Source organism: Pogoniulus pusillus, chromosome 10, assembly GCF_015220805.1.
Source record: "Pogoniulus pusillus isolate bPogPus1 chromosome 10, bPogPus1.pri, whole genome shotgun sequence".
NCBI lineage: Eukaryota > Metazoa > Chordata > Aves > Piciformes > Lybiidae > Pogoniulus > Pogoniulus pusillus.
In genome coordinates, this window is record NC_087273.1 from 31868359 (window position 1) to 31886117 (window position 17759).

The 17759-nt window shown below is 40.4% G+C and overlaps 1 protein-coding gene across 5 annotated transcripts in view; it reads right to left on the reverse strand.

The window, feature by feature from the left end:
• ZNF407 (zinc finger protein 407) overlaps positions 1-17759 on the reverse strand; it is a 393020-nt gene that overhangs the window by 58305 nt on the left and 316956 nt on the right. Inside the window, exon 9 of one of the 5 annotated variants that reach the window (XM_064150149.1) lies at positions 15998-16045. The exons of the other annotated variants lie outside the window; for them this stretch is intronic. Within the exon in view, the coding sequence (XP_064006219.1) occupies positions 16032-16045 (14 nt within the window). The 3' untranslated portion in view covers positions 15998-16031. Of the gene's footprint in view, positions 1-15997; positions 16046-17759 lie in introns of those variants that run through there. 5 annotated transcript variants of the gene reach the window in all.

The following is a 17759-nucleotide window of genomic DNA, read 5'->3' on the forward strand; positions in this document are numbered from 1 at the left end:
GACCTTAATTGTTCTCTAGTTAAAACTCTTCACAGTGCAATGACATTATTACAGAGTATCTAAGAACTCAGCTTATCGTGTTTGAACAGATAGCTACAACTACTTGACCAAAACACATAGACAAGCAAGGTTCCTGTTTTCTAGTATGCTTACCACTAGATTGCACCTTGTGACAGATTTGCTGTGTAGCTTTATCTACAAATGGATTATGAGCATGAAGGAGAAAGGGAGATTCACATGGCAGGAGGTTGTCCCCTCAAAGGAAAAGTTACAGGTTCACCTCAGTCCAAGAGCTGTTGGATGTGACAGGCTGCTATTTGGGAAGTTACTGAGCCTCTGACTCCTGTTAATTTTCAGCTGCCCTTCCATTAACAGCATGCTCTATGGATAAACTATCCAAATCAAAGAGGAAGAATTTCTTCAATGAAAGTTCACAGTGGGAGATTTATTTAGCTATTTCCTCAACCATCATAGTAGAGGAAATCACAGTGACACCACAATTTACTTTGAAGGAGCAGGCTTAGGTATTGGAAGGAGTGTACTGGCAGGAGCATAGCAATCTGTGGCAAATTTACATTGCAAAGAAGACAGAGGCAGAGTGTTGCCAGGAGTACAGTGCTTCCAGTATTGCATGCAGGACAGCAAAAAGTGCTGACTTACTTTTGTAAAGTCCCAGTGTCTCAGCAGCAAATATCCCAAGTATCTGTCTGAAGGCAGCATTGTCCTACCCACTGGATTTGGGTTTTTTTGTGTCTGTGGCTGGGAAATTGCACAAGGCATTCACATGAAAAATGCCTTACAGGTCCACTGTCATCAGTGCCTCATATATTCTAGATGTTATTTACCAAAAACTATAGCACCTGTGGTGGCTGATACAGATAGAAAGAAGGACATGCCCAGGTGACTTCCTTTACTGCTTGATGGGCTGACAGCTTCCATGCACTCAGTTAACCTACTGCAGGGTCACTTTGTGGATCTTGAGGACCAATGTGTAGCCTGCAAAACCTTTCAGGAAAATAAAGCTGATAATAAAGAGATATTAAAAAGAAGCAGGCACATGATGAAGTCTATAGGGTGGATTACTGTTTCCTACAGGCCTCTACAATGCCTGTTCCAAGAGACCAGAGACATCTATCACCTCGCATACACTAACTTCTGTAAGTACTAATATAGAACCTTGGTAAGACAATAATAAATAATAAGGAACAAGATGATAATCTGATTGTCAAATTTGAGCTAACAATATGGAAGAGACTAAAAAAAAAAAAGTTTTCTCACAATTTTTAGTTGCTCTACTAGAATAGGTTTGAATCATAGAATCATAGAATCATAGAATCAACCAGGCTGGAAGAGACCTCCAAGATCATCCAGTCCAACCTATCCCCCAGCCCTATCCAATCAACTAGACCATGGCACTAAGTGCCTCATCCAGTCTTTTCTTGAAGACCCCCAGGGACGGTGCCTCAACCACCTCCCTGGGCAGCCCATTCCAATGGCAAATCACTCTCTCTGTGAAGAACTTCTTCCTAATATCCAGCCTATACCTACCCTGGCACAACTTGAGACTGTGTCCCCTTGTTCTATTGCTGATTGCCTGGGAGAAGAGGCCACCCCCCAGCTGGCTACAATGCCCCTTCAGGTAGTTGTAGACAGTAATAAGATCACCCCTGAGCCCAGGGAGAATTTAGAGAGGGCTGTTTACAACCAAGCCAAGGGAAAAACTAAAAGCACTGGCAGCCCACGTAAGCACATCCAACTTTGTCTAGAAGATGCATTTCCAGTACTTAACACCCCCCCCACACACAGGCATTTTCTTAAGGCATAAGGGCAACAGAGCCATTTAACAATTTTTGTTAGTGGTTTAAAAGTGTCAGGAATCTGAGGTCTTTTTAGTGGTATACCTTCCACATGACGTAGGTACCACTCATTTTGTCCCTAACAGAAACCATCATGCTTATTACTCTTTAAACACTGCACTGCAAATGTGCCTTTTAGAAGGAATAAAATACAATCCTATTGATTTTTCTCAGCCCTAAAATGTAATAATTTGAGATTATTTTCAGGCAACAATAAGGCTTTATGACCTAACAGCTGATCACCTTTTTATACTTCACCCTGATGTCGACTACTAAGCTCAGAATCCCAGCTCCTGTTAAAAGATATTTATAAACACAATTACTTATTTAAGTTTAATGTCCCTGTGGCAAATCATATGCTGCTATTAAAGTGCTGTACTTATTGTCCCGCTCTTGTCTTCTGAGACAGTGAAGATCATGCCAAAAATGACTGAACAGGCAAGGAAGACTAACCACTGTATTTTATACTTAGAGAGACAGCAGGAACCGATGCACAGCAAATGTCCTGTTTCTCATAACCATTTTGCAATATTAGAAGAAGGTGATAAGTCAAAGATTAAACCATGAACAGCCTAACTCATCAGTGACTTGTATCCTGAGTAGTCCTTTAACGCTTGTGCAGAGCGAATGTAAACCAGTAGCATTCTCACTAGAAGCAGCTTGCATTTGTTTTGCACAGGTTTAAAGGACTGCACCAGAGCAGGGAGGAAGAGGAACCACTTTGCTGCATTTCAGCAAAAAAAGGAAGACATTTTTAATAGCACTACATGTATAAGCTGTCAGAGTATGTGATAGTTATAAACATTGAGTTTAACGTCCTATCCTTCATTATTTCTTTTAGAAGTACACGACAGAAATGCAGAGGGGCTGGTCTCCTCCCTGAACTGGTCATGTTCTTTTGCTAATACAAAGAATCACTGCATTTCAGTCATCTTTGGAGGAATTCTGAGCAAGGTAAGCCATGAGAATGCAGTTCCTTTAGGGTAGCTGCTCTCTTCTCTCACCTAAGATATTCTTCACTCCTGTGCTGTCCTTAACCAAACATTCCCCTTCTCTTTCTATCAAACTAGAGAACTTTGTTAGCAACACGGTAGGACAGGAGATAACTACAGAGCTCTCTAATTGTTAAGCTCTTGCAAAGGCTGAGCCTGATCATTCACTGAATTGTTGAGTTGATGGGATTCGTGTAGCTGGTTATAAATTGATAATCTAAATTAATTCATTCAAGCAGAAATCGATTTTGTAACTCCTTGAGAGCTTGTAATAATGCTTACCTCCTACCGTTAGCTGCATTCTCCGTTTCATAAAGCTGGTCGGAAACAGCTGGATTCAGGTGACCTGCTAGCTCATTAAATCTGTTACATGTTCCTTCTGGTAAATGATATTAAGCTGAAATGTCCTTGCGTTGATTTTTTTTTTTCCCTTTAATTTTATGACAGAAATAACCTAATTTGTAACACAAAATAACAATCTCCTTGGATTACTTTGCCTTGTTAAAATATTTTATGCATTTTTCATTTACACGAAGGTAATGGAAAAACACTTAAACTATCTGTTATTTAAGCCACAAGAGATATGTTACTGAAAGTCTGATAGCTGCAAAAATGATTGCCTCTTCATAGTCTTTGCTTTATACCCGTAATAAAAGGCGGACAATTCAATTCATCGGTTAGTAAATAAAGCACGATAGTTTTTATTTTATTTGCTCTGCCTTTCAAGAACTAAAATCAGATTGCTTTTCTTTCTTTTTTGGGGATTAATTTAAAAATGGGCTCGTTATTTTCCTTTCCTACTTATAAAGCAAAATCTCTGGTGTCTGTTTTGAGTGTTATACTTTAAAAAAACAAACAAGCAACAGACATAAAGCAAATTAACTTAATTCTAAATGTCAGGTTTAAAGTACAGATTTCTTTCATTGACTCCTCTCTGATTATTTAAATATCAGTGACAGGGTTGTCAGGAAGAAGTGCTGAATGACTGAATCTGAACACCTCACTATGGGTCTGATACAAAGCATAAACACTTATTTCACAGAAGTTGATTCCCTATATCAACTTTTATGACGAGCACAGAACAAGTGTCATGAATTACATCGCTGGAATACGCTGCAAGGTAAAAGGTGTGTGTTTGTCACTAGACAAAGCCCAAATTCTACCAAGATCAGTGCAGAAACAACATCTATTTAGGGAATGGGAAAATATGATATTACTTTTAGGTACAGTCTCTGCTTCACATACGTAAAAGGATCAAGCAACCACAAACTGAAAAGCTTAAATATGCCCTTGAACATTTCAGTTTGCCATTTCCAGCAGACGTCACTATAGAGCAAGGATTCGTGCAGCTGATAAAATGGCAACCCTATCCAAAGGAATTATGATAAAAATGTTTAAGAAGGCTTAGCTATTAAGATAATAGTAGCTAAAATCAGAATTATTAGCTTATTAAAATTAAAGATCCATATAAAGATAAACCATCTTTTTAATTATCAGAAAGAAAAAAAAGAGGTATTGATTTCAAGCTTCTGGCAATAACAAAGCACAGAAAGCCATAAGACATAGAAGAAATGCCTGTCTTTGGGGATGTATGAAACTCACAAACATTACACTAAGTAATGCATATATAAAACTCCAGTGTCACATTCTCCAACACAAAAACTCTGTGTGATAGATATGAACATGATGAGTTAACAGCCATGCATACTACTAGCCACAAAGTGCTTTTTCACTCATGCCCTTTCCTGTATTATAATCATCAAACAGACCCTACTCACTCCCCCTATCCTAGTATTTCACTGCACATCAGCACCAAAATTTTGCCCAATAGCATCTATTCAATAACAAAAATCAGCATAAGGTAACAGTGAAAGGCAATGGTAGATTTCAGAACCATAGTGACTGTGTAATGGCTCAAACATGCTGATAAAATACCTTTCTTTTCCCCCCCTCTTTAAAAATCCTACAGAAAATAATTCCTATCCCTCAATATTTTTTGCTGTAACATTTACTGCCTTAAGAATTAAACCTGCCAACTCCATTCTGTGCGGCGGTGTTCAATCCTGAGTGGCTGGAGTTTGTCTGAAAGACAAATGCTACTCAAGGTAGTGCAAGGCTAAATGTTGTAGGCAAGTCTCTGGGAAGACTTGTCTTTGAGACATAAATTCTAATGACAAAAAGCACATAAAGGGAACTTTTTCACTATACCATACCTCAAACAATGTGTCCTGCTTTCTCTGTGATCTTGGGTAATTTGTCTGGCCTTCAGAGAAGAGTCACAACTAAGATTTTCCCCAGTTTCTCTGTTGGTTCCAATCTGCTATTTGCATAACATAGGATAACGCATGCTTGGGTTATAAAGTAATATAGATCCCTCCCAAGGACACAGTGTGAGGATGAGGGGACACAGAAACCTCTTGCCCATTCCTCTTCATGATCATTGGTACAATGGTCATCTGCTCTGGGGTCCCTACACTGAAAGAGAATACCTGTAGGCACAGTATGTACTTGGAAATAGGCTTAGCACTTGAAAGAACGCCACATAAACTGAGGACAAAAAGGCACTCACCAGACCACTTCTATGGATTTCCACACTGTCTGATATGGAGGTCCTTGACAAAAAACTCCTGAGACTGAGAGCGGTGGCTGGAGGTGCTGGGGTGCTGACAGCTGCCTTTGAACTTGAGGACTGGGCTCAGACACCAAGCCAGCAGTATTTTTTTTGACTGTGAGATTTGTGTGTGTGTGCTTCTATTTAGTTTAGAAAGTTTCCTTAATGACTAATGGTTACGTTTTGTGGAGTGCCATACAGCTATGGCTCATCCTCACACTGCACTGCCAAACAGTTGCCTCAAAGTGCCAAGATGGCATTGAACTTTTGTTGATTAAAAGATATGAACATATTATAGCTCTGGAGAGGGGAAAAGAAAGGGCCTAAACTCCACCAAAGCAGTGACATCTGCCGTGCAAGGCATGGACTCTTAATAGCGAGAAGGATCTCCGATTTAAAGAGAGGAGCACCTTGGGCTCCCATTTCCATTGGCATTGTTCCATTAGCAGTGTCAACATTAACAGGAGGTTAATGCAAACACGAATTACACCAAACAGCCAAGGTGTGAAGATGGAGAACATTATACTGCACTAGACAGAACAGTCTTGGCAATTTTCCTATAGTCATCCTCTACCTTCAAAATAATTGTAATTCTAGGACAGTCTGCTCTCTACCAGTCATGCTAGATTGTATCAGTTATACTCAGGAATAACCACAAATTATGAGCCAAGGAAAGTCAATCATTTGCCATTTATGAGGTCAGCAGTTCACAGCAATTGAACCTCTCTTATTTCCAAAAGGATAATCAATGGCTGAGTTGTATTTTGGTTAAAAAAAAAATATATGATCTCAGTACAAAAGCCAGCAATTGGAAAAAAAATCATCCAGCAAAGGCCTGGGTGCAATGCTAATACTTTTGTAGAGGGAAGTGTATACAGGCATGTATAAGCACCTTTAAAATCTTGATTATAATTGCTTATTCACATACATTCAATGAACGTTATGTTAGCAGTAGAACAGCACATCTGGGGGCTGTGTGCCTTTCTTTCTCTTGGTGCTGCACTGCTGCAGAAGATTGCAAAAGGAAAATAACAGACATGAGTAGAGAACCCTGTCATTGCCAAAGGAGAAAATCTTTCTTAAAAAGCCCCTCCCCACTTTGCTTCTTAGCACCACTGCTCTTCACGTTACTTGCAAATGAGGTGCCACATGTACATTGGCTGCTGCCACACCCTTCCTGTTGCTAATCTGTCTTTTTAAATCTAATTTCTTTTATGGTGGCTTTTCCACCGTTTAATTAGGCCACAGGGAGTAAAGAGAGGCAGTCTCACTGTCCCTTCAGAGTTTATTTCGCAGACTGTTCCCTTCAAGGATTTTATCTCTGTCATTGAAAGCAGACATCCTCATATTGCTTAAACATAGGCAGCGATTAATACAACGAGATTGTTATGCTCCCAGCTAAAATGGCCTTCTTTCTCATGTGAACTACAACAGCTTGAAAAGATGGGTGCTGACACTACACTACAGCTGACAGCTTTTCTTTTTTTAGGTGTGCTATTATTGGGATCTGTTATACTGTGTGACCCATAATAATAATCCCGCCACTCTCCTCATATTAATATCATAAATTCTGCAGATGTAGGCAATATTATCATATATCAAATATGATCATAAAACCAATGCGATCTTAACACCTTTGGATTTATCTTGAAAAGATAAATACTAGATAAAATCATTTATGCTGATAACACCAAGCCTTTACTGGGCCACAGTAACATGTTAAGATTACAATAGATGTTTAGGAAGATAGGCATTTGTGATAGATTTATTAGTCTGTTCCTTGAGTTAGACTTGGGGATAGTTAATCATCTGTTATTTAACAGTCAATGCTTTCCATTCTGTGTCTCTGGCTGCAAGCCTGAGATTCCTCGAAAGCTGAATTTGGTGTAGTATTCAGTGCATATATTAAATAATCCAGTTTAAAGGAGCACTAGTCAGAGAATAACATTTCATACTATTGAAGTGGCACCTGCTATTGCCACTGCAGATAAAGGTCTCTGAACTAAGGCAAACATTTGGTTAAAATGGGCATGCTTGGCTTTGGAGTGATTTAAACCAAAATCCACAGCATACAAATAGCAACTGGACTTAATACTGGTTTTGAGTTATGTATCTGAACATGAGCCAGCAGTGTGCCCAGGTAGCCAAGAGAGCCCAGTGGCATCCTGGTCTGCATCAGGAATGGTGTGGTCAGCAGGAGCAGGGAGGTCATTCTGCCCCTGTACTCTGCACTGGTTAGACCACACCTTGAGTGCTGTGTTCAGTTCTGGGCCCCCCAGTTTAGGAGGGACATTGAGATGTTTGAGTGTGTCCAGAGAAGGGCAACGAGGCTGGTGAGAGGCCTTGAGCACAGCCCTACGAGGAGAGGCTGAGGGAGCTGGGATCGGTTAGCCTGGAGAAGAGGAGGCTCAGGGGAGACCTTATTGCTGTCTACAACTACCTGAGGGGTGGTTGTGGCCAGGGGGAGGTTGCTCTCTTCTCTCAGTTGGCCAGCACCAGAACGAGAGGACACAGCCTCAAGCTACGCCAGGGGGAAATTTAGGCTGGAGGTGAGGAGAAAGTTCTTCACTGAGAGAGTCATTGGACACTGGAATGGGCTGCCCGGGGAGGTGGTGGAGTCGCCGTCCCTGGAGCTGTTCAAGGCAAGGTTGGACGTGACACTTGGTGCCATGGTCTAGCCTTGAGCTCTGTGGTAAAGGGTTGGACTTGATGATCTGTGAGGTCTCTTCCAACCTTGGTGATACTGTGATACTGTGATCTGAGACCACTTATACTTCCCAATAATGTGATCACAGTGAAGGACTACAGAAGGCTCAGGAGACTGAAGGAAATGCTGAATTTAAAATACCAAAACCTTCAATTTGCCAGCTCCTTCTTCCCACCTCTGCTCTCACCAGAATTAAATTTTCCAGACAGACTGTACTGTGTGATTGCATGTTTGGACAACTGCTGGAATAATAACAAAAAAAGAGAAAGCATAAAATGACTGAGATGCTGAGGCTGCCAAAGTAACTCTGCTACATGCAAACATGATTATCCTTGTTTCAAGCAAAAACTTTTAAGTAAAATTTACTCCAGCACAAAGGAACTATCCAGGGGCCTATATACCACTTATGCCTTTAGTCAAGAGCACCATGGCAGCAGAAGTGCTGTACTTCTACTGAGTAATGACAGAACAATATTTGCAAGGAATTTTTACAGGGCACATAAACCCATGTGCTGTGAAATCCCCTTTTATAGAGATGCTCTGCAAAGTACCAAACAGGCAGGCTAAAGCAGACAGGCTTGTCTGTGAAAAAGGAAGCAGAAGCAGAACAAAAGAAAGCAACAGTGAACAGCACAATCTCAGAAATACAGATCAAAAGCTGTTTTTATGGCCACTGGGAAGAGGATTTGTTCCCAGTCTCTTCACTGTAAATGTATTGAGGCTCTAAGTCCAACCATTTGTTTTGCATGTTGCTGGCATGAGGCTCTGCCCCTCAAAGATCACAACACCTCTATGAGAAATGATGTCACTTTTCAAAGATTGCCCACATCTCATAAAAAGGAACTCATGGTGAATCTTCACTATTCTAATTGCCATTAGGAGGCAAATTTCTTTATGGGCTGCACAGGCATTTTGACAGTAAACAAGTTTTCTCTCACTGAGTAGTCATTAAAAGATCAAAGCCTCAACTGAACTGCTAATAAGGCAAATGGGAGCAAGAAGGGAGGTAAGCACAGTCCTGGTTCTACCTTCACAGGCACTGTTACACAGAGCAGACAGAGAAAGGGGCAATGTTTGCTGCAGTCAGGAAGTTCAATTCTTGAAGCAGTTTTCCACACTACACTGCTACCAATCATGGCAAACTTCACAAGCCATGTTAGCTCAGACACTTGATGGGCTTAATGTCCCAAGCTGCTAGATTCTAATGGTTCAGTGAGAACAGTTTTGTGGTGTTTTGGTTTTGTTGTTGGTTTTGGGGGTTTGGGTTGGTTGGTTGGGTTTGTTTTGGTTTTTTTTTTTTTTGTGTGTGTGGGTTTTTTTGTTTTGTTTGGTTTGGTTTTTTTTCCATTTCTGGAGTATGAGGGAATTTCAGTGACTTCAAATGCAAGTTAACAGATCTGAAATTAGGAAAAAAAATAAAAGATATATACAGCAATGTGTGGAGCTGGCAACGTGGACATTCTGTCGCCTTCATTGTAACCAGAGGGTTGTGGTAGAACTTGGTACTGAGCAGACATCTCCCCACACAAGGCAGACTCGCAGATGTAACTAAGTAGCACAATCTACTCCTTGATACACAAATTCCCTTTGACACACATGACTTTAATAGCTTCTTCCTTGTAACATTATAGCATATTGCATAATTAATTGAGGAATTAAAGCTGTCTAAACGCAGGCAGACGCAACGAAGCCACTCTTTGGAGCTGTTGTCATCTATTTTGTCAATAATCCTAGTTCAAGGGTTGCAGTTGCTACACATCAATACAAGAAATGTCTGCTCTGAATATTTACAGTACCTGTCTCGCAGAGAGACTCAGGTTTTTAGGACTTAACAATACACATTTTCATGAATTCGCTTTAAAAATCAATTTTATAACAAATCTAGAAATAATGGGTTTCCAAATGGAAAGTTACATAAAATACTTTCCACTTTTATCTGGTAAATAGGCTCCCACCATTTGAAATGAATTTCCATTTCTTGAAAACTGTAATTAACTACGTGAGATTTTCCTTAAGAAATTTTACTTTCCTCTTGAGGTTATCCAAAAAAGCATTAAAGACCTCAAGAAAAACATACATGACAAACTGGAAGGTCAGAAAGGAGACTGTAATTGATTTATTTTCCTTCAGGGTGAAAAAGCACTGGGCAGAGAGGAGGGGAGGAGAAAGAGGTGGGATCAAGAAAGGAAAGCATCTTTTTTAATTCCTACTTATTTCTTTAACCATGGAAGCATCAAGGATGGCTTTAACTGGCTTTGATAAGTGCCTGCACTTAGAATCTTAGAAGCTATAAGTTTGGAAACCATCTCCTATTAACTCAAAAGTCAAAAGAATTACTTTTTGAAGTGGAAGAATCAGCTGAGATGACAAAGTAAGAGACAAGACCTTAAGTTTTTGGTTTACACTAGTCACCCTGAGGTCTACTCTGACGAGGGAGGATAGCATTAGCTGAGTTATACACACGGCTTGCATAGAAGATGGACGATAGTTTTCTCTCCCTCAGTACTTGCTGTCCAAAGCACGCATGTGGTACACAATTTTGTACACAAATACATATGTAATTCCTCCTTTTTGCCACCTTGTATGTGTTCTCACCACAAAAATATATAGCCCTTTTTTGAGAGCAGCATGTTTACAGCGAAAGAAACAAAATCTGGAAAGCAGAGAAAAGAGCAGCACTCTAACTTACTGATAGGAATATGGTGTGACAGGAGGGATGAATAATCAAAGCTACAGTTGATAGTTTACTGTTGAAATAAATTAACCAATCCACTGACAAAAAGTCTTGCCTACTGTATTTTATAGATACAGCTCTGACATATTTTGATCACTAACAGTTTCAAAAGAGAATCACTTTGCCAGCTGGGCTGTTCTTAAACAAAACCTCTACATTTTGATCCAGGAAACATCAATCATCATGTCTTCAATTCATTACCATTTATTGAGCACCCATTAATGTGCTCAATGCTAAATAAAGCAGAGGAACATGCTGTCCTTATCCACATTTCTGATCATCTGTCCTTTACTTTTGAAGTCGGTTTGGCTCTGCATAAACTCCAAAAGTCTAAAGTAAACAAACAGAGAAATATTTTGGCGACTATCATTACACTGCTGCACTTCTTGCATGCTTGTTTTGTCTTTCACGTTCTGTAAATATTGAGAAAAGAGTCAGACTAAAGAGAGGTCTGAAATTCTGGGAGTGCTTTTGGAAAGAGAGGACAGAGACCTGAGCAGTCACAGAGTTGCTGCAGTGAGACAGAGATGAAAAGAGTTATCTCTGCCATGGCAAAGGCCAAAAATACAAGAACTGCCAGTGGAAAGGATTTGAGACAAGCAGTGGGATAAATAAGAAGGTTCAACCATCAGTGCTGATTAGGGCACGTGTTGCTGGCACACAGAAGAACGCTCAGCTGCACCATATTTAGTACTTCTGATGTAAATTAAGCATGAATTTATAGAACCAAGCTCATAGGTAATACAGGTAACAGCTATCCACAGGAATTCTTAAGAGCAAGTATGTTGCTTCTGAAGAAAAGTCAATGCACCTCTTACTAGCAAAAAAGCTGCAATACCCCTCCCCAGGAAAGTCAAACCTTTAAGAAATAATAACAAAGGCAAATATTGAGAAGACTGAGATCTATTCTGGTTCAGCTTTTGAGAAAAACACCATATCTGAACAATCTCAGAGATCACACTATTGGCAAAGTATTTGCTGAATTTTGATCACGTAAAACATCCCAAAATTGGTATAATCCATCATTTTAGAAAAGGTATGAATATGTATCAATTGGATGCTTTTACTGTACCTGCTGTGTTAGAGAAGAAATAAAAGCCATGTTCATGAAGACAATGATAAAATTTCCTTCACTTAATAGGCAACTCTCTGATTACTGGCCACTGGAGTATTAGGTTGAATTGCATCACTGATGAATAGCCAAGGGACTCAGTTAACAAAAATCAGTGCTTTTAAAGTCTTTAATGATCAGAACAAAATGAATGAAAGCATTTGTCAAGGTTATGATTGTCATTAGAAAATGCTAATTACAGATTAGTTTAATAATTACCACATGATCATTCACCAAAATTATTAAATTTTTTTACTTACTTGGAAGAATTAACTTTTTTTTTTTTTTAACAAAGTGTTCACAATAGTGCTTTTAGAAGCTAAGAAATTTAAGATTACAAAGCTCCTGAAGTTTGGCTGCTACAGTTGGAAAGCTCTGATCTGAGTTTATTGCCAACCCATCCGATTTCACTCACTTAAAAGATTGCTCTCTTAAGGAAAGTTATGACAGAGCAGAACTCCTAAATGCAGGTAGCTTCCCTACAAAAATGGCTATACAACAAAAAGTTTAACTCTGGCAGAACTCCACCTGTTAATTAATGCACATACGCAAAGCAAGAGAATCACTTCTCGATACTGAGCCAAGATCTGACCTAAAAAATGATGGTATTGGGCAATTATCAAATGTATTCTTAACAGCTGTGTCATCTGGACAGCACAACAGAAGACTCTGTTGCCAGTTTTGGAATGAATGCTTAATGATGATAACAAAAACACTGCTCTGCATGTCCATGTTTCACCACATCTATGGCTCAAGTTGCATCGGTAACCCTTATCCTGATGACAACACCACCATAAGCATCTGGCACTAATGTGAACTCAAGTGGTAATTCTCTCAGCCAGACATAACTTCTAATATTCCAAACAAATCTGTAACTAATATAGTACTTAGGCTCTTTTGCCCATCTTCTGATACAGAACCTCCCAAAATAAAAGTTTGCCTGTTTACAGTTTAGAGCGTATGTTTTAAACAACCAGCAGTACCTCATAAAATATACTGCTTTTAAGGAGATAGAATCATGAAACTGTGTCCAACAGCACAGTTTTGAAGTATACATCCAGAATAAAATCCAAAAAGTATAGAAAATATTTCATATATTATTTTGCAGTATCAACATTCTGACTTGGAACAGACCCCTGTGACAAAGTGGCACATTTCTGCACCATAGCCTTCAACAACATCTTCATTCTGTTTAGCAGTGTAATAATATTACACTGGTATGGCTGTTATCTGTAGTAGTCCCTACCCAATATGGGGGAATTTGGACAGTAATTTCACTTGAGTGTTGCAAAGAAATATTTATGGTTCACTACTTTTAATTCATGCTAATTCAAATCACAGGGTAGAAGCATAAATGTCTGTGTCTGACTGATTTCCATAGTTGCTATGGCAGAGGGACAAGGTAAGCATCAGGAGAAAACAGATATGTTACTGCCAACCCAAAGTCTTGTCCATCTGAGCCCATACAGTTTGTTTAATCTCTTCTGCCAAGTGCAGTCTAACTTACTCCTGACCAGACTCACTGGTAGAGAAAGAGTTATAGTGGCAAAAAGGCAAAGGTGAAGAAGAAACCCTTCTCAAGTTGTGTCTTCAAACCTCATGTTGAGGGACAAATATTTTTATTTATTTTTAATTTAAAAAAAACAACCCAAACAAACAAACAAAAAAAGAAGTGAATGAGAGTTTGAACATCTGAATAGCTGCTCAAGCCACAACTGAAATGCAACTGTATATGGACAGAGTGTAAATACTTTTGTAACACAGGCTAGATTAAGTCAGGGAGCAAAGAATGTCCAAACCACTTCGAGACTTCGGCAAAAGAGTGTGAGTTGTCCCTGTAATAACTGGATGGGGCACTTAGTGCCATGGTCTAGTTGATTGGACAGGGCATGGTGATAAGTTGGACAGATGACCTTGGAGGTCTCTTCCACCCTGGATGGTTCTATGATTCTATGATATCAGTTGGTGACTCTGTCTGACTAGTGTTCAATACAGTATCACCAGATTTGTCACTCTTATTGGCAGTTTTAGTCTCAGGAACAAATGGGAATGTAAATTAAACTACTCATGCTGTAGTATGTAGAAATCCATCACAAAAGCCTCTGTGATGCAATCCCTTCATACAACTGCTGTGTATCTTCTTCCAAAGAAGTGTTAGATGCTGTGGGAGTGATACTAAATCTACATCAAAAAAGAAAAACCAAAAATCTTGGGAAACAAAATGTAACTGCAATGTTTTGCTTTGATGGAATTGTTATTAAGCTCACATTCCAGAGAATTTAACAATCATCCATGATAAAATAGATTTCATAGAATCAGTCAGGGTTGGAAGGGACCACAAGGATCATCTAGTTCCAACCTCCATGCCACGGGAAGGGACACCCTACCCTAGAGCAGGCTGGCCACAGCCTCATCCAGCCTGGCCTTAAACACCTCCAGAAATGGGGCCTCAACCACCTCCCTGGGCAACCCATTCCAGCCTCTCACCACTCACATGCTGAACAACTTCCTTCCCACGTCCAGACTGAATCTCCCCACCTCCAGCTTTGCTCCATTCCCCCTAGTCCTGTCACTACCTGATAGCATAAAAAGTCCCTCCCCATCTTTTTTGCAGGCCCCCTTCAGATACTGGAAGGCCACAATAAGGTCACTTCAGAGCCTCCTCTTCTCCAGACTGAACAGCCCCAAATCTTTCAGTCTGTTCTAATAGCAGAGGTGCTCCAGCCCTCTGAGCATCCTCGTGGCCATTCCCTGGATATGCTCCAGCATCTCCACATCCTTCTTGCAATAAGGGCTCCAGAACTGGATGCAGTACTCCAGCTGGGGTCTCAGCAGAGCAGAGTAGAGGGGGAGAATCACCTCCCTCGACCTGCTGGCCACACTTCTCCCAGTGCAGCCCAGGATCTGGTTTGCCCTCCGGGCTGCAAGTGCATTCTGCTGGACCATGTTGAGCCTCTCATCCACCAGCACCCCCAAGTCCCTCTCCTCAGGGCTGCTCTCCAGCCAGTCACTATCCAGCCTGTATTTGTGCTTGGGATTTCAGACATTCCATGTTAAATATATTAAAAGTTAAAGATATTTAACTCTTTGGAAACCAATCTAACCCCTATTCTTCCATTAATGAGATCATATTCATATATGATTTTTGCCATTTTTTTTTCTTTCACGAGTTTTTCTGATAAAGCCCAAGGGGTGAAAAATTTGTATCTGGTATGTTAATCTGATCTGTACAATTTAAAAGACACCTTTATATTCATAAGTACATAATCACTGCAATCCATGACAGTAGCATATAAATACTGCTTGCATGGGCATTACAGTAGTGTACAAAGGGTAATACACATCTAAACTTTGTTGCTATACTTCTATTTTCATATAAGACCACTGACAGCCTATGTTTGTTGCAAAGGAAGAAAACACTACTTACGTTACTATTTTCTTTTCAACATGCCACCTGATTAGAGCAGGGAATATAAAAAGTGAAAGATTTATTCTGGAAGAGCAATTAAGTTCAGGATATAGCCTAGCACTCAAATAACCATAAGAACAAGTTGGAGTACAACACCACACTTTTCAGGAACACATTTCTAAATAATCCTCATGTTATCCTTTCATCTAACACTAGTGCTTTTATAGAAGTGCAGGTGACAGAGAGAGAGGGAACTAACAGATTACAGAATCTCTTTGTTGGCTTAGGAGTTCCTTTGCCTTCAGCATGCAGATGGGTCTGAGGTGCAGGAGGATTCTGGAGAAAAGACAGTAATGGATTAATTGAACTTTGTCCTATATCCTGCTAGACCTCACATGCACCAACAGTTGAGGCTACTGCCAATGCAGTGAGGAAACAGAAGTGCAGGTTATCAAATCCTGTAATGTTTTCTATAAAGAGCAGTTTCAGAAGCAACAGAACCAAGAGCCTCGTTGCTAAATACTTGCATCTTGCATGCACTCTCTCAGTGTGGCTTCTATCATGTCTGTCAGTAACATCCAAACCACAGCCTTTTTTCTTTGGCTTCGTCATTAATGGCAGATTCCTGTAAAATCGATTTGAAAATGACAGGAGGCAGCAAAGTTATTTTTGGCTGAGGTAGGAAGAACTGCCATGTAGGCAGGCAGCCATCAACAGCACGGTTACCAACACACTATTTCCAGGCCAAAAAAGGAATAGACACCTTATTAAAATAATATTTATTTTATGTGTAAAGGATAGCAAAAAGAAAGAGTGCACAATATAAGCTCTGTGAAAATACATAGCTTCTCTCTTCCTCCTGGGCAGCAGGAAAAATGTTTTACCCCTAACAGGACCTCATGTAAGGAACCAGGCAATGCTCTGCAAGTCACACACTCCCACTCCTCACCACTTACACTGCCCTGGCCTCAGCACTAATCTTTCTTTCTTTTCTCTGCTACCACCAGACACTTTGCTGCTGCCTCCAGCCACAATAATGCCAAGGCCAAACCAACAAGGCTGTCTCCTTCCACCCAGGAACGCAACAGCATGGGGAACAGCAAAGGGTCTAAGCCTTCCCTGTATTATTCCTTTGTTTGCCTGCAACATACTCACACCTCACCTTTTGGTAATCACTGCAAAATCCGGACATGAAGCTTGTGCCCAAACTAGTCCTGGGGCCATAACAATAGATACCATTACAATGGAGAATTAAAGTCTTCATTAAAAAGAAAAAAAAAAAAAAAGAAAGGAAAATGAATAGAAAATTCTCATAAAATCACATGAATTCCAGTGCTGAGGCTTAAGCTAAATATTAAATGGCATTGTTGTGGTAGGCCTGATAGGCCCAAAATAAGCTTAATACATATCCTGGCTTGCCCAGGCATGGTTTTTTCTGCTCCATGAGAGAGGCAAGCATGGGAAAAGAACACAAAAGAACCTGGAACCACTAAGTCTAAGGACTCTGGCCTGCCCAGAGTCCTGTGGTAAACAAGGTACAGACACTTAGCTTGGGCCTGCCTTGTGCAAAGCCTATGCTTCTCCCAAATTTGGGTAAAGTGAGCCTATGACTTTGCCCAATATGGTGTGGTTTGGCTTATTGCCATTCTGATTGGCTATTCTGTGTCCAAGAGCCCAAAAATCTTGGCCCACATTGATAAAAGGAGAGATGCAGGTGAACAGTGTGCTCCCCTGCACTCTGCTGTTGCCTGCTGCCCTATTGTTTGCCAGTAAACTCCACTGTCATGAGTTTACCAGGAACAGGCTCTGGATGCCTGCACACGGTCGGTCTGTGTGGTCAGCATGACATCGTGCTGAGACTGCACATCGCAAGACACCTGAAAGTCTCCTGCTAAGACTGGAAGTCCTACACAGATCACCCAGAGGAGCCAGGAGATAAGGTCAGAGATTATCTGCCTCCTTTCCCCAGAAGCCTAGGAAGAATCAAGTCTCAACGTCCAACTACACGAGTCCCCTGAAAGCGTTTGGGCACTGTTTGGGTCTGTGGCTAGCCCCCGTGAGTCGGGTAACAATAATTTGTGAGTAAATACTTAAACACCTCTTTGTAATTCTCCCATTGTCTTCTGCCATAAGCAGAAAGAGCTCCTTGAATCCATCCAGTGGGCAAGCGGTACGCTGACCGCAAGCGGCATTTGACTGCGGGAATCTTCTCTTCCAGTTCAATTAGTGTTTATATATATTTTGCTGGTTATTACTAGGTCTAGATATTATCCATAGAATGTTTCCATGACCATCTAAGAACCTAAATATTACTAAAATTAGTGGTTGTGGGTGGTGAG